This window comes from Haliotis asinina, chromosome 16, assembly GCF_037392515.1.
Source record: "Haliotis asinina isolate JCU_RB_2024 chromosome 16, JCU_Hal_asi_v2, whole genome shotgun sequence".
Lineage (NCBI taxonomy): Eukaryota > Metazoa > Mollusca > Gastropoda > Lepetellida > Haliotidae > Haliotis > Haliotis asinina.
The window spans coordinates 43,167,829-43,192,989 of NC_090295.1; the positions used below are offsets into that span (position 1 = coordinate 43,167,829).

The window sequence follows — 25,161 nt, forward strand, 5'->3', positions numbered from 1 at the left end:
TTAAGGGTTGAGAGACTGTGAAGTTTACCAGTTTACCCACTCGTAGGGATAGAGTGTTACAAAACTAACAAACGCAATTAGGCAGGATATTGGATTCAAACCCACGATGAACGGTTTCTGACTCATTAACAGAAGAGGAGAAACGCTGGGGTCAGGCTTCATATGATCACGGTACTAATCCGCAAAGCACCTTGCTTGCCAGGTATGGTAGGTGAGTGAGTGAGTATGGTTTTACGCCGCTTTTAGCAATATTCCAGCGATATCACGACGTAGGACACCAGAAATGGGCTTCACACATTGCAGGTTAGGACGTGGTTGAGTTCCCGCCTTTTGTGGCAATATTTCAGCAATATCACGCGGGTTCGTCAGAAAATGGGCTTCACACACATTAGCGAAACTAGCTATATAGTGTACGTGATTTTAAGTTTTGAGATGAAAGGTAGCTAAGTGACTGAATATAACGCCGCTTTGAATACTACAGTAAATGTAACTATGGCGGCAATTAAAATAAAGACCGCCCAAAAGACGAAGTCGCAGATATTTACACTTTATGTTTCTGACTGTCAAACCACGAGGTCATCAGCATGGCCAGAAGTCCAGCGTCATCATTGAAGTCAGCTGACATCGGGAACGGGTAGACCAGTGCTGATACTACGAGCATTGGCCAAAGGCAACCTCCTCACAAGCAACTGGCTGTTATTGCATTCAGTTGTTTTTGTTTCAAACTGAGTTCGTTCCCCTATGAGACTAAACACAGATAGTAATTCATTACTGCCTCGACAAAATTCGAATTCAGGGACAACAGAGGTAATCCAACATGATTAAAAGATTCATGTGATAGGATTGTCTTGAAACAAAATTATGTCACAAACAACAACAAAACTCGAAAACATAAGTGATGGAATGAATGTTATCAAACTTTCACAGCAGCTCGTGATACATATGCCATTTGGCACCCTCTTCCCTCCCTCATGTTCTTATTCTCCCTCCTTCTTCTTGATAAGATAGGATAACATATTTATTGCATGGCATTCCATCAATGAAGAGTAGCAATATTCTATATACTACAAATACGAACGCAGTAGTTACAAACATATAGAAATATAGATACATAAATGATGTACATTACAACAGTTTATCATCTGCAGTATAATCAGATGGAAGCAATACGAGGCAATATACAGAATTCATTTAAAATTGTAAATATCGTGACATATTTTAGAAATGTTTATGATTACTTAAACGTAGTTTTGAAAAACTATCATGGATGGTCCTGAAACTCCAACCCCGGGCCTCGGTCTGTCTGGTCTGTCGATGATGGAGTTTATGCACAGTGAGATCCAGTGCAGTACTTATCTCAACGAGAACACACTGACTTCAACTTCCCTGCATGGCCTGAAAGATGACCATAGCCCTCTGTGACTGAGCTGGGTGGTTGTAAGTGAGAAGTGGAGAGGCTGAATGGGTAAGGTGTTCGTTCGTCACTTCGCAGTGCGATTATAACCGGATGTGTTTAACGTATGACGTTCCTAACATGCCGAGCGGCCGGAGCATCGCACTGTACCCCTAGATCTGGGTCAGTTTGATCAACGTTTATTCTGCTATAAGCAGGACAGTGTCTCACTTTATTTCCCAGTTTAACATTCTCCTATAGAGGGGACAGCGTTGGAATGCAGCCGCCGAAGGTAGAAGTTGCAGACTTCTGGTTTTCAGTCTCGTCGTTTAAAGGGCCCTCGAGATTTTTCAAGTTAGGTCAAGCCCCCCGTGACCTGATCTGATACAGCTATAGAAGTCGACACGATCTCGCCGACTTGGGGTTCAGGTTGTACAATATTTGCAATACATACCGCTTGTATCTCACGGAATATGCAACATGATAGCGTGCAATGTTTATATAATAAGCTGATATCAAGCCAGCACCCAGCTCACGCAACTAAACTCTACATCATGTAATCTGCCCAACAATTCCACTCGCTGGCTCATAACGATGGCCTCGGAAGCATCACACTGACTTGCGAATCCTTCAGCAAAAAACGTGCTCCGTGTTACAATGACAAACGCTGAACACGGTTCACTGAACTCGGGTATCACATTGTATCTATATATATCTGTGGTGACAAAGATTTAACCCTCGACCAAAGGTCGTTGCACACGGTATGAAGAACCCCTTTGCGCTGATAGCGGAGATGGATAATACAGACTGGGTTATATAATAGCGCATGCACACATCAGAGCTGACGTGAAAACCCAGTCACGTCGGGTTTCAGTCAACAGGCGCTGGTTTTGATGTGAGAATAAGATTGGACTCGGCTGCAGAACAAGGAGTATTGAAGATTGAAGTTGACACCGGGACCTAGTCTCCGTCTAGTGATGCTGGTTTGTTTTTAAAACACAGGCTCTGTTGACAGGGTAATTGTAGATATGCCTGATGTTGAAAGAGCCGCTAATTTGAAAAACGAAATAACAACGATATTGGTTTCGAATTTAATTCTGTTCGCCGCTATCCACAGGAAGCAAAGTTGTTTTATATACACAGGGTTGGAGCAGACACGAAACACCTGAAGTGCTCGAACTTCTTTGATGTTAAGACTTTTAAGTGTTTGAATGTGTCTGTGCATTAACAATGTACCTACGTATACTAGCTGGTCTAACCTGCTCGGCAACGATGTTAGAATTGGCAGAACATACAGCTGCAGTCATTACGAAAATGTCATTACCCATACGATTTTGACAACTAATAATTTTCAATGCCAGTGTTGTATTTGTGTAGAACAACTAGTAGGACTATTGCCCCAAACATGGGGTTGTGTCTGTACCTACATGCCGGTCTAACTAGTTAGACTGCCATCAATATGGCGTTAGGTCTTAACAACTGTATAATCAGATAAGAGCATGTTATGGCTCGCCTGGCTTGACCGGCCTGTAATCCTCCAGGGGGGCAACACGAACTGCTATCTCACCTGTCGTTCTTCATTACCTGAGATGACCACTTAACAGAGATAATGGACGCTGGCTCGAAGCCCGTGCATAGACTAGGCTCCTGTCTAATAGTGCATACCTAGTTGGCCCAGTCACAGCGCCGGTCGACTGAGGGAGAGGCCGCTGTCAGCTGTCGGAGTTATGCTCTCTGGTGTACTTTTCGATTTGAGGCGTATTCGAGTATTGCACTTAAAGAATAAGATGTTGCTTCAGGTGGATGTCTTCGCATGAACCACACACGGCCGTCTGAGGGTTTACAATTGTTTATTCTGTCTCAAGCCCCCTTTTCATCTGGTCAGCGATTTGTCACTTTCACTTGAGGACTCTCATATGGACTTGTCCTGTTCAGGAAAAGACATCAGCGGAGCAACAATCTCACTTACTGCAGTACAAGTAAGACCTGTATCCGATGTATGGACTTGAACAACGAGACCTTCCACGGGTATTGTGACAAAGGAGTGGGTGCGTGTAAATGATTAGCAACAACGACATATGAATATTGAACACATAACTCGATAGGCGTGCTGAGCGAACACGTTACCCACTCGGCCACCCCATATTCAGCTTGGCTGAAGTTAGGGGTCGGTGGTAACCACTTTGTACTCTATCACTGATATATGCGGCTGTTGATATTGTTGATACGGTTATTATATCCTGAAGGAGACTATTAACATATATTAGTTGACGGTCATTGTTGTCGGCCGGTCTAAGGCATGACCATGCATGGCTGCCTCTGGCTTGTGTACTGGCCCGCTGACACAGATGTGTGGAGTACAGATTGTCTTCCACAACGACATCCACACCCGGTAACCCAACAAGAGTGTACATTCTCAACAAATAACACTGCTATTGCCGCTTCAGAATGAGGAGACATTCACACCGTGCATTCTCTACCAGCACTGCCCTGAACGCTTCAGAATGAGGACACATTTAGACCGTGCATTCTCTACCAACACTGCTCTCAGCGAATCAAGTACACATTAAGTACACATCAAGTACACTCACATGAGTGAGTGGGTTTCCAGTTATGTACACACCGCAAATAGGCTTCACACCGTGTAACCATGGGGAATCGAACCCGGGCTTTCGGTGTGATGAGCGAATGCACTAATCACCTCGCTACGTCATCGCTCCTCTCAACATTCCGGGATCCGGGGGGATACATAATGCAAATATTGGGTCGTTGAATGTCTCGGTTATTACTTTGACCGATTTTCATTTTATTGTCTTAAAGTTTATTTTAAAACTTCTAAATAACACGATTTCCTTCTGCCTCCGACTCTAGATTACGAAAGCGACAGCAGATGCGAAGGCGAACTAACACGCCCTGTATCATGGCGCTCCTCGGAAGTGTTATCGATATTACAATACTAGGCATGAAATCCAGTTTTTCATTTGTGGCAAACGTCAGTGACATGTTCACCCATCCCCTACCCTAAAGCCCCGCCCTGATGTTGTCACCGGACATGAATGACACGCTGATACTCAGAATTTGATCTCCATTTCAAAATACGAAAATAAAACAAATTCAACACCGAATCCTTCCGCCCCTAAGACAGCCGGAATGACTGCCACCGGAAATGATCGTACACGGGATATGGTTAGTTAACTCCTAATGCAAACTGTGCTGTGCTGCTGATGTCATTTAGAGAGCTGAACTCTCCTAGAGAACAGATCAGGCCTTGACACAGACTAAACAAACATCGTTTGGGAGAAGGAATTACTTGTTATAGTTTTTTGTTTACAGATGTAACTGTGATGGAGTATGTATGGGGGTATGGGGATCTGGTTGTCAGGGAGTAAGCGTGCAACTTTCAAAAACATTTTGCCAACATATTCAAGCAGAACGCAGTCAGAAGCCTTGCCAAGAGCAGAATAGGAAAAAACAAACCAAAACAAAAACAAAAAACAAAATGACAAAAACTCAACAAAATAAAAAAAATTCCAAAAACCTCCAAAACGGTAAAATGTAAAAGTATGAACTAGTTAAATCTGAACCAACCAGTTAGGATTTATTCAGATCTCTATGAGCTATATTTAACCGAACCAAATCAATAATCTGAATCAACTGAATCTAAAATTCTTCTGCATGAATTCAGTTAAACTAAGAATTATTCTCTGGACGCATATAACTTTGACAGAAACAAACAAACCCATTTTAATTGAAAAGGAGCTCCATGACAAGAGATTCTGAACCCACGGAAATGTACACTTGCTTTATTTAGAACCGTATCACTACAAGACTACAAGGAGGGCTATAGGCTGTAGGGAAAATAATGTGGTTCAGGGACTGTGAGACTGGCTACATTGCAGGGAGGGCTGGGCTGTAGGGAAAATAATGTGGTTCAGTCACTGTGAGGCAGGCTAGGATTCAGCCTGAGCCATTTTCGTCTAGATACAGTCTATTGAAACTACATAAACCTGAACCAACTCAATCTGAACTAAAAATATCTGATAATTCTGTCTGGACTAGGTAAATAAATATATCTATCTGGACTATCTGAACTCAATACACCAAAATACATCTGTATTTATGTCTGAACTAATTAATTCCAAATACATTCTATCTGAACTAAACACGCTTGCATCAAATCAGTCTGAAATAATCAAATATGAATCAACCCAATCTGCACTCAAACTCAGTCTGAACTGCTAGCCTTGACAATGGATCACGGTCAAACATGAGGCGGCGGGAGACTGTTCAGTGTGTGACTGACAGGCAAACGAGAGTGTGGGTCATGAATATCTGAACCAAGTACCGAGAGCCCCACAGCAGGATTCTGTCCGAAACACTTTCAGCATACCTCGACGTGCGTCCTAACTCAGACTACTTCACGGTGTACCTGGCTCCAGATAAAACCACAAACTAGGAACTAAAAATGCCTTCGAGCTCCTTAAACTGACACGCCACAAACTGCTAAATGGGAGTCATGGCGGCGTTAGGCTTGTTTCGGGGTAATAATGTAGATCGCGCTGATAGGCGTTTGTTCCCTACTGGCAGGTTTCAGAAAAGCGGAAAAGCAAAGAAAAGCGTTACCTGGCGCGGCAACACTGTACATTGTGACTTTAAACTTAAACAGTGCTCAACGTTCGACAAACTGTGCATCTTCCCCAGCGTCATGTTGGCACAACACATAAAAGGTCGACCAACTACTAAGTCCGTGTGTTGCCCATGTGTCCTTGACCTTGTGCAATGAGATAAGGGAGTTAACTCTTAATGTGTTTGTAATTTCCATAAGTGCCAAGTCCCGAGTGATCAGGAAGCTCATGGGGTTACCGTGTATGCACGGGCTTTACGTGATATTTTGGCACTTCATTACATACGAAAGGAATGGATACGGACGTGTTGTTGTGTAAGATAAGAATTTCTGTCTGCAAATACCATACACTTACATAAGGACGTCGGTGAAGGTAATGTTTAATGTTTGCAAAGGGGGAGTGAGAGAGCATTGAGTGGACAGTAGGTTAAATGAGATGAAAGGAATAAATAGCTAAAGCGCGTGCATGTGGAGTGAAAACCAGAATATACTGGAGTTGGGGTGAAGGGGTGTGGGGAGGGTGGAAGAGGGAAGGAAGGCCGAACGAATAAGAGGACCATAGACGTGGCGTGAGGAATGTGTGTGTGTGTGTGTAGTGCGCGCGTACCGTATTACTGTATTTCAAAGTTCGTGGGTTTAACTTCATGAATATTTTCCATAACTGCTTGTGAAATCATAACATCATCTACGTGTGGTTATTGATGTTATACGTCACTCATCTTCAACTCCTGTGTCTCACACAACTGTTAGAAGACCTTCTCCCAAGATATTGTCATATTTCCATGACGACCGTGACACGCGACCAGGTAATTAGCGCCATAATTCGCCCTCGCAATAACACTAATACACTTCAAACAAGTTCATTTTTCAAAAGAAGTCAGCGTCGTCTTTGATTTGACGCGGCTGAAGACGTGGGATCGTGTTTCCCAATAATGTCGCCGCATCAACGTCAACTTGAGTCATGTGCAACAACGCCGCTTTAATCAGTGGCCAGATTGAGGCTACGCGATGACAGACAGTATAAGAACTTTGAGAATATTGAATAAGTTTGCCTTTTCAAAGACAGCTTCGAAAAGGTGTTTTCTATGTCTGTCGGAACTTTCAGAGTAGTCGGGTACAATGATACCATAACAGCCAGTCAGCATCGTGTGATGAACATGCAGCACAGAATAATAGTATAGATGATGGCGATGATGATAATGATGTAAAGTGAGTCAGTTTAGTTTTACGCCGCTCTTAGCAATATTCCAGCAAGATCATAAGTGGGGACACCAGAAATGGGCTTTACAGAGTGTACCCATGTGGGGAACCGAACCCGGGTGTTCGGCGTGATAGGCGAACGCTTTAACCACTAGGCTACACCCTTCTTGTTGTTGTTGATGATGATGATAAGGATTAGTTATTTGTAATGTTTCTTGTCATCATCAAACACATCTAAGTGCCTTTTAAGACTGTCAACAGACGATCGATGTCATTCTATATGAAATACAGCTAACTACAGTCTCCTGCTGGTGTTATCCATATCCATAGGAAAAGGTTTAGGTTTGGTTTGATTGTTGTTTAACGCCGCACTCAACAATATTATAGCTTTTGTTGGCTGCGGTCTGTAAATAATCAAGTCTGAACCAGACTATCTAGTGATCGAACCACCATGAGCGTCGATGGTAACTATGGCACACATATACTGATCGGACATTGCATTTGACGTTTCGCTGTTACGTTCCATGATTAATGGACGGCATGTTTCAGTACATCAGGAGTTAGTTCTGGAGGTTCTGTTAGTTTCTGTATTGATATAAATACCACGTGCACAGTTCAGGAAGTCTCTGGACTCCTTTTCATTATATTTTCTCTTATAATTTAGACACCGTTTTCCTGTAAAGTGTGTTTCAGCGACTAGACGTTAGTCTACTCGGTCGCTTGTAAGAGGGCTGAGTACCCCCGTCAACATCTGCTCTTTCATACTTTTTGTGTAAGATGGCGGCCAGGTGAATAACTACACAACTCGACGGTGATAACCTATAGTACATATAAATACTTTTTTGCTTGGCTGATAGTTCTCAGTGGAGATATAACTTTCTTATCTCGCACTGGTTTCATGAAGATTTTTGGCTCCAAGTGCGTGTTGCAGCGTCCACGTACTCACAGCGTCGTATGCCGTCCGTGGCTAAACCACACCTGCAAATACAGGCACGTTAACACGCATGCCCAGTACAAGTATGGTCGCCTCGTCAGAGAGTTGTCAGCAGTCAAGGGGATCGGGTGCTCTCTATCTTTATACGTGGTCTTAGTCCGTGATACCTGGCATACTTCCCTTCCCCCCACAAGTGCTCGATCCGGGGGGTGCTGTGTGACCCCACAATGACGTGTTTTGGGGGCAGGGGTCACTCGTGTATTGGACCACCGCCATCATTCCGAACCTAATGGGCGCATCCGTTGTAACAATGATACACCGTGGACCACTGACATGTATAATACAGTGTGTTCCACTGACGTATATTATAATGTTTGTACCACTGACATATATAATGCAGTGTGTACCACTGACATATATCATACAATGTGTACCACTGACATATATAATACATCGTGTACCACTAACGCATAGAATACAGTGTGTACCACTGACGTATCTGATACACCGTGTACCTATGACGTATCTGGTACAGTGTGTACCACCAACGTATCTGGTCAGCTGACTGTGTACAGCTGGCATATGTTGAAGTAACTTATACAGTGTATCATAAATACTGCATCCACTGACTGTTTACCTCTAAGGCATCTGATACACTGTGTGTATACCAGTCATAGGGTTTTACAGTAAAGTAGGATTACTCAAACTGATCTACCGGACAGTGATTCACCAATGGTCAAATCCCGCCTTGTTCAGTATTTTCACAGGCGTACATTTGTCATACATAATTCATATGACAACCAAATTTGCGTGGAACGGATACATGTTGAAAAAGTGTGGGTGAGAGTGAGTGAGTGGGTTTACTTTTACGCCGCACTCAGCAATATTCCAACTGTGTGGTGGTGGTCTGTAAATAATCGAGCATGGGCCAGACAATCCAGTGGTCTACAGCATGAACATCGATCTGCGCAGTTGGGAACCGATGACATGTGTCAACCAAGTCAGTGAGCCTGACCACCCGATCACGATAGTCGTTTCTTACGACAAGCATAGTCGCCTTTTGTGGCAAGCATGAGTTGCTGAAGGCCTATTCTACCCCGGGACCTTCACGGGTCGAAAAGGTGTGCGATACACCTAAAGAGGTGTTGATACAGGCTGTGAAGTGGTGTTGAATACATGCTGTAAAGTTGTATTCAAACATATTGTAAAGATGTGTTAATGACATTTAAAGATTTTATGAATTACATTCTGTGAAGATGTGTTGAATACATGTAATAAGTATATGTTGGAAGCTCCCCGGTACAAACTCAGCTGGAAATGAACAGGTTGAAATATGTTAAAGAATCCACGCTCATCCATACCCATCTTCGTGCTTACTCAATCACTCCACACAGGAATAATGTGTAAACACCGAGGGGGTTCTAAACAGTGCAATTAAAGAAATCCAAAACGCCGAGCCTATCTTGAAGAGAATCGCGGTAAGAAAAGGTAGAACTTAACAAGCAGACGTGTGTGTTGTTTTCCTAACAGGAAGATGCAATCTACACGTCACATAACTGGCAGGCCGACTGCAATTAGCAGGTGTGTCTAATTAGTTGTGATATTTACAGGATATTAGTCTTACTTCAGGGAATTCAAACCTACCTCGAACTTCACAAATATAAGAGGCCTTCAGAAGTCTCAAACCTCATCAAGCGAGCGTCTCCATAAAAAGCTGTTCCCTACAAACCGTGTCATCACCGAGATGGGATGTTAAAAATTGCTTAACCGTATTCCTTTAAAGTTGTTTAGCGATGTAGTTTCACTTGAAAATTGTTTCTGACATAGATTAAAAGAAACGTATTGCTAATAAAACATTTAGTACAGACGTAGGTCCTTATTTTAATTCACATCCCGAAACATTTATTTGCATGCTTATTTACGATTATGAACGAATTTTGAAAATTTTAAAACCCAGATAATTACAAATCACAGGTAACTTCAATGTACTGTTATCAATTGCACATAAGTGACACAGTGAAGGTCTATTCGTGTCAGGGTAACGCCTGACCCGTTGTAGATAGCACGCCCCCACTTGAGCGGACAAGATGACAAAGATGGAGCCTGGAAACACAACAAACTCGTGACAGTTCTAGTACAAGTGTTCATTGTAATAGCACGTGCCATGGATACAATACCAGGCATCAGAGTTATGACGGACCCTGTGCTAAGTATATAAAAACATCTCGAGTAAGTTACGACCCGACTTCGACTGTTAACTATAAACCACAAAGGTTTCCGTAAACAGGGGCTTGTTTCCTCAGTCTGTTGCAACAGTATCCGGTAATAGCCAATGATATGACTGTAATACGAGCGGACCTCAGAGAAGACAACAACGCGCGGACGTGAAAGGGAACAACCGCATTAATGACTCAATTAAGGCAGCCAGGCGTCTATGTGTCATGCTCAAGATTTACCACTATACATTAAACCACCGTACACGACAGTTTAAAGGACATTTTGGAATTGAACAGAGACACCAAGTAATCCAAGACAGTGTAAACAATTTATTTAAAGAATTTAATGATCTTAAATAAAAGTATATAGTTTAGATAATCTGCTTTGATTTGCAAGATGACATTATCTATATGTCTTCAAGATGTGCTGTGCAAAGGGCGAGAATCGGTACATGTATGGAAACACACAGAAGCTTTGTCTTCTCGTGTAGTTGGAGAGATGAGGTATCATTTCCTCTTCAAGGAACCTATAAAGTTACCCATAAAAACGCAATAAAACAGCAACGGACCGACAATTTGAGAGAAAGAAGTTTTTTTTCTCTAAATGCACAATAAGTTTCTCTGAATGGTGAGGAAAAAGACACCATTTTCGCCAAATGGATATTGGTTTCCTTTACGCTGGGAAACAAGGTTCGAGAAAAGGATTGTCCACTCGAGATAGAAATAATTGAATACTAAATTATGTAATTTGCTTCTTTTTAAGATATTTGGGCTTGTCTTTCATTTCGAGGGTGCAAGTAATGCTCATACGCTAATCATCCAGCAACGTAGCTTTGGAGGACACCACAAATAAGCTTCACATATTGTTGGGTTTTTTTATTGTTTGTTTTTTTATCTTTAACATTTACGCGGTTTTGCATGACAAAATATCTAAGAGAATAAAATAATGTCCATTGAAGTTGACTGAGATATACTATGCTTCGATAACTTTAAAACTGCGTAAGCTCCATCTGTACTTATTATTTCGCTGTTTGCTCATGTACTCCATTTGACTTTTTAGTCACCTTTGGCTTTTCTTCTTTTTCATACTGTATCCAGGTATAGAATCGACCCAACTGTTTGACGTGACGAGCGAACACCTTAACTACTGGGCTGCCTACCGCCTCTCGTGCTTCAGGGAAAATATGTGTTTTCAAGCCATGACAGAAAAAATATGGTGTCTAAAAGTTGCAGCGGATTCACTGACGGGAGATCAATTGCCAGAACGAGAATTTTGGATTGAAGCCCCGAACCCTGCAGCTATGAGGCAAGAGGAACATATTTGCGGACTCATCACAAATGCACCCAATTAACCCTGTAGCCGATGACGACTGTTGTCGACCGTCCCCATCAATTCATCACACTGACACTTGATCCTGGGTATCGAACTGTCTATCACACAGTGGCACAGGTTGAGACCACGCTGTGGGAGACTTGCACAAGTGTGTCGGGTTTTAACTAATACTAATTTCTTACAACATACAAATCTCAAAATGACTGTCCTGCCCGCTTTTCTAGACTTGCATCTCTAAAGGACAGAACTACGTCCAATGGCTTAGCTAGTCTGTCGTATGGACCCTGAAGCAAATATGTCCAAGAAAGCCCACTCAAGTCTAGAAACTGTGGCAAGTCTAGATTTCCTAAGCTTCTGAAAATGACTCAGGGCTTCATTTCATTATATTATATTTTCTTATTATGAACGTTTGTTCATTAAACTATGTTCATTTCAGAGACTGTCAGCTGACAGAGTTGTCAGTCTAGGGTTTGGCATATAGTGCAGCCTTAGAGCAATGGTTAACGTTGCAGTATGTCCCGACTGAGGAGCTCGATCCCGCCTCTCTATCACTAGCTGACATGAACGTGCACCATCAGCTCAGGGGCTGTTGAGGATGGATAATACGTTCATGGCTACTGCATGATTATCTGCTTTCATCTAAGAAGGCCTGGCTGACGTAGTGTGTGATCGTACCCCTGATGCGGGTGCTACATAGCTACGTTGCTAATAGTATAGTAACCTTTGAACAATTTCACTTTCGTTCCTCTTTTCGTGCCCCGCACCGCGTGCAGCAACATCATCGTCCGTCTCAACACCGACGACGGCAAGTGTTGACACTGTTAAGTACAGTCAACAGGAGGTGTTTACGATATACTTTCCACCCATGCCAGGCACTCAGGGCGCCCTCAAAGGACTCCGCCCGCTGGAATCAATATGTCTAAACATGTGCATTTAAGTTCGTATGCCCTTTATGGATGACATATATGAATATATAAGTGCCTAATGGGTGGTGTGAATTTTAGGCACGTTGACTAAATGCGGCACGACTGCAGGCCTGATATTATTTTATAGTAGTAGCAGTAGTAGTAGTAGTAGTAGTAGTAGTAGTTGTAGGGGGAGGAGTGAGTATGGTTTTACGCCGCTTTAAGCAATATTCCAGCATCCAGCTTTATCCAATATTCCACGATACAAGAAATGGGCTTCACACATTGCATCCATGTGTGGAATTGAACCTTCCTCATCTGCATACCGGGTGAACGCATAAACCACTGGGCTACCCTATCGCCTTTGATAGCAAGGGGAGATTACATCTGAGCGCAGTAGAGACGCCCTTGACGTTATGAAAAATATTTGTAATATTTGTGTCCGGCTTGTTTGATTAGACTCTTTTGAGGCCATGTATTTTCTCGCCCTCTCCTCTGGTCCCCGACGCTTTTATCCCTGCAGATCCTCTCTTCTTCTTCTTCCCCGGAGATCTACCCTTTTCTCAATCAACATCTTCCTGCCGTGTAATTGTTTTATTACAGGACTACAGTATCAGAGAGATATTTTCAAGCAGGTGCGACGTCTCAGTATAACGGGAACATTTGTATGTACGATTACACTTAACCTTGTTGTGCCTTGCAATACAGACTTCACAGAGAGTTGTGTTCCTAGCTGTTGACTTCGACAGATAGGGTAAATCGGGCTCCACACAGCGTGGACGCTGTAGGGAGTACAATGTGGGGAGTTTGGAATAGTGTTGAGGTTAATGCCCCGAGTAAAGTCTAAACACATCAACTCGACATGATATTTACAGCTGAGACGTTGGCAATAAGATTTACAAGGAGTGTGGACTGTCAATATATAACACATAATGGGATACGTGCGTTCCTACCTTGATTACAGGTGACCATGTCACCAGGTGTGCCACAACGTCTCCCAGATATTGGACGTTATGAGCACACGTGCCCAGTCTAAACTTTCTATACCGATATCGTATCTAAACATGTTGTTTGTTTTTTTTATCACAGAATAGCATAACTAACTTGATCTATAACCTGCAGTTCACATACGGTGACAATCTGCACAAACATCAACACCTAGATGAACCGCCTAGTTTCATTACCATTGGATTGTGCATATACGAGTTTCTTTACGATTTCGTGTAGTATTGTAACGTTTATAATTTGTCCGGCTGAAAGATGCAGAGTCAATAAAGCTTACATTCCGAACGTGATATTAATATACTCCATGAAAATATGATAACAATTCTTTTTGCAAAGTTCAGCACAAATGTCCCCAAACGTGCGTAACAGAGTTCGCTAATATGAACACACCCTTCTTTAGAACAATATCGGAATTGAAATATTGAATATCCTTACTTATTATAGAATATCTGGTATTTTCACATGAGGAACTAGAGAATAGATGTGTGCATTGTCGGCCAGGCTTCTCTTCAGGCACGACTGTCACTGGATCCTGACGTGGATCAGACATGCGCAGTGAGCAGTGTGTGATCACACACGCAGGCAGACAATGCTCCAGCATCCATGCAGTTTCCCTCTCACCCACAGCCATGACATATAATCCTCCACAAAGATGTTTTTTGATGAGATTATAGCGATATGGAAGCCGATCTACTCTCAGACGAAATACGAGCTTCTGACTGAGGAGTTCGCGGGGCAACTGTTTGGCCGTGCACGTTCCTCTTTAACAAGATCCCGACCTGGCTAAACTGTCTGGCAGACGGCAGCAAGGAAGTGGCGATCGCTACGCTCGTGCGTGCAACCACATCATCCGTGACCATGACTCTTGGAATGTTGACGGTGTCTAATTGGCTGTCGTGGGTTTTGATGAGGTTTGAGAGCGGATGGTGCAGTCAGTGACATCAACGGCTGGAACACATACCCCGTATCTCTACAGTTATGACATCGCGTCGCATGGCATTTGTAAGCCGAACGGGGCATTTGCTGATTGACATGCTTTCACTCTTTAACACTATACGTGACCTCTTTATGGTAGAAAAAAAGTAGCAAACGAGTTTCACTGATATTAGGAGAGAAAGTGATATGGGTTTTCCATCTCTTTAACAATAATACAGTAGTTAAAGAAGTCACGCATTGCACACAACTATTAAATCGAACCCTGGTCATCCCGTGGATGAAAAACGTCTTTCAACACTAGTCTAACAGATGAGACTCTAACCGGATTGGAGAGTATCCCTGGTCTAACCCACTTAGCAATGCGAGGTAAACGAGGAGAATGCATTTGTTTCTGTGAAATGTGATGGTGACACTTGGCGGCACCTGGAGCACACGTACAAAAACACTAACTGATTGACGTCATGGAGAAAGACTGACGTCATGTGTATGTCGAGATTGATGCCATGCTGACAAATTGTAGAAACACAGACTTACACTTAGGTAAATGGACGCCACTAGGACGGATCGACACCTTGCAGAGATTGGCTTCGTGTACACAGATACATTAATGTCATGCAACGACACTGATTGACGTCGTGTATACAGACACATTGATGTCATGGAAAGACACAAATTGGCTTCGTGTATACAGATATCTTGATGTCATGCAAAGACACAGATTGGCTTCATGTATACTGAAACATTGATGTCATGGAAAAAGAGATTTGCTTCGTGTATAAAGTTAAATTGATGTCAATGAAAGGCACAGATTATCTTCGTGTATACAGACTGATGTCCGGAAGTTAAACAGACTGTCGCTCGGTTGGCTACATGTTACGTTCCTCTACGTCAGTCTAACAACATTGTTAGAACATTCAAAGTATGAAAAAACGACTGTATTAATTTCCCCGAATGTATGAAATATTGATACCCAATCCGTTGTTTATTATCAATAACGAGCCTGCATAACCCCAAGACACTGCGTCGTCTCCCTGGGCGGTCTGCCGAGCTAGTGAACTTATTATTTAATACCGTGATATGGAATACATGATGTAAAGGTCGGCTCTAATTGCCCGGATGCAGTATGAAGTGACGGTATCTCTGCCGAAGTCCACAGTAAAACATCGCGACATTCAACACTTCTCGAAGTTTTTCAACTCATCATCATGGTGATGTGTTATCCGATGTAAATCAAATATTTCCCTTGGTTTGTTCCTAATGTGGTCAACGTAAACTTGAGGGTTTCAACAGTCTGGTAAACGTCAAAGACTTACGTCACTTCCGGTCTTCCCTCTTATCGCGCTGACACGCGATATAACTGGAATTCTGTTCAACCCTCTCACTCAATGTAGACTTTTTATTGGAATACTGTGAATATGTAGTTCTTAGCCAACCCATTCATAGGTAAACCCTCCCCACTTCGCCAGCTGTCGAAACTCAATGGAATGGCTTTCTGGCTTTTTCAGAAAACAACACGAAATCTACAATCGCCCGTGCTGTCAATTTGCCTGTGCTGTCAATTTGCCAGCCATGGCCGCTAGACGGCGCTGGTCCGCAGTGAGTCAGCACGTGATGCACGTGCAGCTAACGCAGGGTATGAATTGTAAGGGTATTATTGGTGGTAATCAGCTTGTGTTTACTTTCCACAAGCTGTGTTTGTATTCACGTCGGTAAGTGATCACAAAGTAGTCATCAGCACGTCACACTTACAGTTCCAAACCAACACGACTTGATTCGTTATGCAAGATGTTTGTTTCTGTGTATATTTAGCAACTGCTGATTGTCTTGTCCGCTCTGAACCACTATTTGATATCTGACATCGTCGTCTTGCACATTCATCACAGTCGGCTTGGGATGAAGACTTGCACAGGTTGTAACGTGTTTGTTGCTCATAACGCACATGACCTTGTATATAATTATACTGTACTACATAAGTCGGTAGCTTACCTTCGTTCGTATCCAACACACCAGTTGTGAGTATATCCGCAGTTTGGTTTCCAGACTTTGACCAGGCGAGTAAAGGCCTGTACACAGGGCTGCCTCACCATTACCATTTCCACGTCCTGGTAGGGGCACACGTTAGGCCTGGAATATAGGATAACAGGATGTATTTCTGGTAGGGGCACACGATAGGTGTGCAATATAGGATAACAAGATGTATACCTGGTAAGGGCACACGTTGGACCTATACAATATACGATAACAAGATGTAGATCTGGTGGGGGCACAAGTTAGGCCTGCAATATAGGACAGCAAGATATATAAAAAATTATCTGGTTGGGGTACACGTTAGATCTGCAATATATGACAACAAGATGTAGATCTGGTAGGGGCACACGTTGGGCCTGAATATAGGATAACAAGATGCGTGACTGATAAGGGCACATGATAGGTCTGCAATATAGGATAACAAGACGTATACTTTGAAAAGGGCAAACGTTAGACCTGCAGTATAGGATAACAAGATGTAAATCCGAGAGCTGCACACTTTAAGTTTTCTAAAAACACATATTATATATTCCAGTATGAGTATATATGTTAAACAACTTTTTTGACCAGACATGATAAATATTGTCTTATACAGGTACATAAAATGATATACATTAGTATATACACTTACTATATACATAAATGTTAATATTTCATAATTGTCATTCACTTTGTAGATTAGATTGGAGTATGAATTCTCAAAGGGACAAACTTTGGGCAAGCTCAACACTGATGCTTCGTCTCTGGGTACATATCATTTTGACATATACCACTACGAAGATTGAAAATGCCCCAGTGTAACGGGAGATTCTGAGCACATTCTGCTTCATTTGGGACTTTTGTATTACAGAGAGGGTTGGGCGAAAAGAAAAGCGATGTGGTTCAGGGACTGAGACAGGCGAGTCAAGCGCCAACGTTCGTATACTGACCCTGCTCTAGTAGGGTTTAAGCTCGAACAAAAGAGAATGCCCTTTATCACACTTTTTATGTCTCTTGTTTGTACCTCGAAGGCTGCATGCCCAATTGTATTTTGCAAGTGCGATTTTCCTGTTTACACTGACGGCGATAAAGAAACCTTTTGTGACGCTGAAAGAAATAGTTCTTCAATGATAATGACACGATGTATGTTCAGTTTTCGGTATCCCTTGGTTACGTTAGGCGTGCACTGCTCTATGTGTACTCTAGTAGGATGGGTTGCAACAGAGAACGGTCTCTGGAAGTAGGAAGGGTATTTTATCATGACTGCCTTTTCCAAAATACGAACACACCACCCCCACCCCCACCCCCACCCCACCCCCATCCCCATATTATATAGCAATATAACATCAATATCACAGGGAGGGATATATATGGGCTTCACACATTGTACCCATGTCGGGAATCGAACCTGGGTCTTCACTATGAGACCCTTGAAGGCCAGAGGTAGAATAGGCCTTCAGTAACCCATGCTTGCCATAAACGACGACTGTGCTTGTCGTAAGAGGCGACTAACGGGATCGGGTGGTCAGGCTCCCTGACTTGGTTGACACAAGTCATCGGTTCCCAATTGTGCAGATCGATGCTCATGTTGTTGATCACAGGATTGTCTGGCCCAGAATCGATTATTTTGCAGACTGTCGCCATATAGCTGGAATAATGTTAAACTCACTCACTCTTCACTATGACGAGCCAAAGCTTAACCACTAAGAAAAGACAAGCCTGTTACATACATATACCATGCAGGATACACGCTTGTATGTATGTATGTATGTATGTATGTATGTATGTATGTATGTATGTATGTATGTATGTGTGTGCGTGTGCGTGTGCGTGTGCGTGTGCGTGTGTACATTCAAGGGCCAGTTCTTCGTACTTATATTTAGAAAAGTTAAAAAGGTGCAAAATAGTGTTTTAATAAGACAAGGATTTTTTTATTCCAACCCTTTAAAGATCGTCAAAGTGACATATTACATCTGTCCTGAGTAACAGCAACGTGAATAAGATGGAAAACTGACACTGCTCAATTACTGAAACGGGTAATTTCTCGTACTGAGTTTAACACATATACCAGTAACATATTCTGCTTTGTAGAAGTCATATACTTACTGTTGTATGCACAAAGGATACATACAGTTACGTAACGATATATAATGTACTGTGTGGAACCTACAAGGGCTTAACCGTCCTATATATTCACCACACTTGGGGGCTCTCCCCCAACAATACACATTCAGAAGGAGATCAAGTCCCGTTGTTTAATTCAGAATTAATTCACTACAACAGTTTTCAACATAGTCTAATTAATTAGAACTTGCCGATCAATTAGCTCCGGCCATTTATTTCGCATAGTTGGTCACATGACTGATATATTTCTGTGACTGTAGAAGCTTCAACACACGACCCACGTCAATGACGTCACAATCAGATCGTACCCCAGGGCCCGGGGGCAGTGTAATTACAGCTGACTGTTGAATCCCTGATCCCCTGTCGGCGTTTTGAATAATACATGGTCGCTCTGTACATGGAAGATGCTGGTATACTCTCTCTGTATTGGTCACACTTTTTATTAGTTTCTTCAGGTTTGGAAACATAAAAGTGCTTGTATCTTTCTTCATAAAAACGTGATGGATAACAGGTGCCTTTCATACCATATATAGAGACACACACCGTCTGTTTCCACACAATGTTCCCCTCTAAACATCGTCTCTTTTCACAGACCATCTTTCTTAGACTAACAAGTAGACTCTGAAATGAATATATTTTACAGACAAAATCAGTTCACAATAAATCAATGTAATGAATAAGAGTCCAGGGACTTTCTTCATTCCTGAAACTGTGGAAATCTAGACACACATTCTTGGATGCATTAGTTTCAGGGGTTTTATGACAGACTACATCTTTCTTTCCATACTCCGTCACCTTTTCAATATACCAGCTCTCTTTCGATACACTGTCTTTCTTTCCATTAACACCGTCTCTCTTCTACATACAATATACACCATATCCACGTCAACACGACTTCAACCTCAAGTTCACGTTCATCCAAGGCCAACCACAAGCAAACTGTAGCGCAAATATAGTTGCGCAACAAAGAGAAAATGACCAGTCTTCCTACATGCGAGCGAAGCGAGCAATCTAATACAGGAAAACTAGTAATTTTCTCCTCGTTGCGCAACCCTTATTACGATTCCGAGCAGAATCTGACCAGGTATGACGACCTACATGGACCAGCTCAGATTCGCCTAAAGTCGGAGTGTGTGTTTCCTCTAGATTATATTTCGCATATCCCACAATCCTAAACGCTCCGCTGGTATTGGATTCTCTACGACCGCAACATATGCACATGGAATTCCTGGAACAGAGCGTGGTGACATTTCATTCTCAGAAGAAAGAACGGTGAACGAGAAGCAGGGCCTGGGATAGCATTTCATGTGGCTGTGGTGGTATTTGGGGTGGTGGTATTGCGTTTACTTGTTTGTTTCTCTCTCTCTCACACACACACGCACGCACGCACGCACGCACGCACGCACACACACACACAAAAAGCAAACATTTGTCGACATGCACCTGATGCCTTATAGTATAGGTCGGGGATTATTAGACTCAATCTGAGGTAAGACGATAAATCTTGAAATTAAGTTAATCAGCTGACGAATAAACTGATCATTAATCAAAACAATTATTCCTTAATTGTCTCAATAGTCTGAGAACCATTCCACCGCCCATCAACCTAATCCACCACCATGGGAATTATGTCAGGGAATTAAACATCATTTATTACATGTTCTCGTTTATCAATGAATTACATCCGAATATGGTCACACCGCCAGCAGACGACGTGGAACTTGACCTCTCCTGCAATCTATAAACACGCGTGGCAGGCCTCCTCTTCATCAATCATACAAATAGCTCACCTAATTTGAAAGACAGATGTTATGAGCACGCCGTGCTTTCTGTCAAACAAACCGAGGGGAAAGGTCACCTGTTTGTAATACTGACCTTTACAACTAAATAGAGTCGTGCGATAAATGTATCACTTGGTGTGTTCTGAAGACAGGAACTGTGGTCTCTCTCATAAAACTTACAGTAAGTATCCGTCATACATACCTTGAAACAATTAAACCCTATTTGGCAAATCTAGATTATTGCTATTTTTCTGAAAATTAAGATACCGTCGGGGCTCCTTTTTATTGCATTTCACGGGGATAAGGCAGGTGTTTTTCAGAGACAAGATGTTTGCGAAATAATACACACGCGTCCCCATGTCTTTCTACCATGCAGTAGATCGATGCTCATGTTGTTTATCACTGGATTATTAAGAAACCGCAACCATATAGCTGGGATATTGCTGAGTGCGGCGTTGAAAACCGATTGCAAAGCCTAGTCACCCTTTCTCAGCCTCTGTAGTTCCGTGACGGATTCGCTCATCACTCTGTGTGCATGACTACTGGTTCTACGGGAGCCTAGCAGAATGTTTCAGTGATTATGTTTGATGCCGTAATTAGAAAACAAACCCTGACAGTTGTTAACACCTACACAGCCCAATGATAGTTGACCTACATGGCAGTAATCAACAGTACCAAACCGTTTTAGTTTTGTAGGTCTCTGGGGGAAATTGCTATTTCACCTAGAAATGCCGAACGCATTTTTCAAAAGGGATGGGTAATTTACAGTTAATACATCGTTCAATGTCATGGTGGTCTGACTGTCTGGTGTTTAAGGACCCCTGGTAGAACTGGGATGTCATGTACCCCTATCAAGGTCCTTACAGCATTTTTACATGACGATAGACATACGCCTGCAGTTCATATCTGAGGATTGGAGTTATTGAAGTAAGCCAATCAAAAGGCACAACCATCTCGAGGTGACCTCTTGACGTCATGACAAGTCTTCATGGGTTCAAATCTGACATATTCGTCATGATTTGCTTGGTCCCAAATGACAGTGTATTTTGCTTTGTCCAAACAACAGAGTGGGTGACATTGACCTCATCACAGATTCGAAACCATCCATTGCAACTGGTTAACTTCCGCTTAAGTTACACTCCGCGACCTCCATACATCCTTCAACCAAGGGCTTTTTATTTGCTGCATTACGCCGCGCTCGACAATGTCCCAACGGTCTGCCAGTAACCGACACTGGACCAGACAAACCCAGAATCGATCTATACAACTGGAACTCAATGACATGTCTCAAACACAAGCGAGTCCAGCCATCCGATCCCGATAGTCGCTTGTTACAAGCATGGCTTGCTGAAGACCAATTCGTGCCTGGATCTGCAGGGGTCAGCCAGGTACTAAATATATAGGAACACAGGAGGGTATAAAGGTGTGCCGCATTCTCCACAGCAGGTTGCTGTAGTCAAAACAAGCAGGAGAAGTACAGTTAAACACCCTCTTGTAGGAAGTGTTCAATTATCGAAACTCTGAGTATGCCAATTTCATGCTCAGTCAATCTGATCTATGCAGTAGATTGTCTACTATGCATGAAGAAACCTTTCCTCACATGTCCTTGTACACACTCGTCATGGGTGGGCACACACAAACATGTCACATCTGTCGGAAGAATGAATCCAACAGTCGACAAAGCTGTGACGATCAAATATAGAAAACAACAAAGGGTTCTGTGGTCTGCTTCGTGAGGGACTATTAGCCTCAGCTGATATGTGGATACTTCAGCTGTACGTGTGCCGTGTTCAGTGTATACATGCAATGTCAACAGCCAGGCTATCGAATCATGTTTTTAAGTGAGGTCTCCGACCAGTTATGCCTACAAGAAATCGAGTGTTTGGTACATGACCGACCATGTCTAAGAATAAAGCTGTGGCTAATGTCCCTGTATTCCTACACGAAAGATATCCGACCCGCTATGTCAGGTATATGGTAGACGGCCCGCTATGTCTGGTATATGGTAGACGGCCCGCTATGTCTGGTATATGGTACACGCACCGCTATGCCCATGAGTAAGTTATCTGTCGATGTCCCTGAATTTCTACAAGAAAGATAACCAACCCTCTATGCCTGTATGTAAGGTAACCAACCCTCTATGCCTGTATGTAAAGTAACCAACCCTCTATGCCTGTATGTAAGGTAACCGACCCTCTATGCCTGTATGTAAGGTAACCAACCCTCTATGCCTGTATGTAAGGTAACCGACCCTCTATGCCTGTATGTAAGGTAACCAACCCTCTATGCCTGTATGTAAGGTAACCGACCCTCTATGCCTGTATGTAAGGTAACCAACCCTCTATGCCTGTATGTAAGGTAACCAACCCTCTATGCCTGTATGTAAAGTAACCAACCCTCTATGCCTGTATGTAAGGTAACCGACCCTCTACGCCTGTATGTAAGGTAACCGACCCTCTATGCCTGTATGTAAGGTAACCAACCCTCTATGCCTGTATGTAAGGTAACCAACCCTCTATGCCTGTATGTAAGGTAACCAACTCTCCATGCCTGTATGTAAGGTAACCATGCCTGTATGTAATGTAACAACCTTCCATGCTTGTATGTAAGGTAACCGACCCTCTATGCCTGTATGTAAGGTAACCGACCCTCTATGCCTGTATGTAAGGTAACCAACCCTCTATGCCTGTATGTAAGGTAACCAACCCTCTATGCCTGTATGTAAGGTAACCAACTCTCCATGCCTGTATGTAAGGTAACCATGCCTGTATGTAATGTAACAACCTTCCATGCTTGTATGTAAGGTAACCAACCCTCTATGCCTGTATGTAAGGTAACAGGCCCGCAATGCCTAAGAAAAAGATATCCGTCAATGTCTCTGGATTCTACAAGAAAGGCATCTGGTCCACTATGTCCTGTGTATGGTACACAGCCTGGTATGCTGTCATGTTGTGACAAGGTACCTGACAGGTGTTCTCACTATGTGCACTAACCACAGCGATATTTTAAAGTATGACTGACGGAGAGGGTGTGAACAAATCTTTCCATTTGTTCTTCAAGGAATCCCTCGACACTACAACTCCCACCGTTGACATTCCGATATTAAAGCAAGGGGTGACTTAAGTTTAAGAGCCCATCATCAGTTTTAATACTGGCATATGCATGTTTGACAGAGATAAACTCGGTAGACAGTTTCACAGAGGCGACCACAGATAACACTGAATCTGATCGCACAGAGCGATAACATACATGGCAGTGCAGCAATCTGTATACCTGGTTGGGAGGGGTAGGTAGATATCTGGATGCCTTACATTACACACACACGCACGCCTGATACTACGCTGGTAGTTTAATCTAGGGGTATGCACACAGTATCGTGGTTCGACTCCTACAAGAGGTACAACCTTATCATGATGGTTTTGTTGAAGTTATACATTTTGAGCGAGTGAGTAATGTTTTCCGCACCCATTGTCCAGCAGTATCACGGCGGGGACACCAGAAATAGGCTAAGGTGATCGTAATTCCCATACTTTTAAACAGACATACGACAGTCGTGCCTTAAGGTGATCGTAATTCCCAAACGTTTCCACAGACATACGACAGTCGTACCTTAAGGTGATCGTAATTCCCATACATTAACACAGACATACGACAGTCGTGCCTTAAAGTGGTCGTAACTCAGAAACTTCACCACAGACATACGACAGTTGTGCCTTACGGTGGTCGTTACTCCCATACTTTTCCACAGACATACGACAGTCGTACCTTAAGGGGTCGTAATTCCCATACATTAACACAGACATACGACAGTCGTGCCTTAAAGTGGTCGTAACTCAGAAACTTCACCACAGACATACGACAGTTGTGCCTTACGGTGGTCGTTACTCCCATACTTTTCCACAGACATACGACAGTCGTACCTTAAGGGGTCGTAACTCATAAACTTTACCACAGACATACGACAGTCGTGCCTTAAGGTGGTCGTTACTCAGAAACTTTATCACAGACACACGACAGTCGTACCTTAAGGTGGTCGTTACTCCCATACTTCACCACAGACATACGACAGTCGTACCTTAAGGGGTCGTAACTCATAAACTTTACCACAGACATACGACAGTCGTGCCTTAAGGTGGTCGTTACTCAGAAACTTTATCACAGACACCCGACAGTCGTACCTTAAGGTGGTAGTTACTCCCATACTTCACCACAGACATACGACAGTCGTACCTTAAGGTGGTCGTTACTCATAAACTTTACCACAGACATACGACAGTCTTACCTTAAGGTGGTCGTTACTCCCATACTTCACCACAGACACACGACAGTCGTACCTTAAGGTGGTCGTTACTCAGAAACTTTATCACAGACATACGACAGTCGTACCTTAAGGTGGTCGTTACTCCCATACTTCACCACAGACATACGACAGTCGTACCTTAAGGTGGTCGTTACTCATAAACTTTATCACAGACATACGACAGTCGTACCTTAAGGTGGTCGTTACTCCCATACTTCACCACAGACATACGACAGTCGTACCTTAAGGTGGTCGTTACTCCCATACTTCACCACAGACATACGACAGTCGTACCTTAAGGGGTCGTAACTCATAAACTTTACCACAGACATACGACAGTCGTGCCTTAAAGTGGTCGTAACTCAGAAACTTCACCACAGACATACGACAGTTGTGCCTTACG

General features: G+C 42.9%; 1 protein-coding gene across 1 annotated transcript in view; it reads right to left on the reverse strand.

Moving 5' to 3' along the window:
• Positions 1–25,161, reverse strand: part of LOC137268581 (multiple epidermal growth factor-like domains protein 6) — a 244,745-nt gene that overhangs the window by 201,851 nt on the left and 17,733 nt on the right. The window contains exon 2 of the mRNA XM_067803157.1: positions 16,533–16,670. Within this exon, the coding sequence (XP_067659258.1) occupies positions 16,533–16,670 (138 nt within the window). The remainder of the gene's footprint in view (positions 1–16,532; positions 16,671–25,161) is intronic.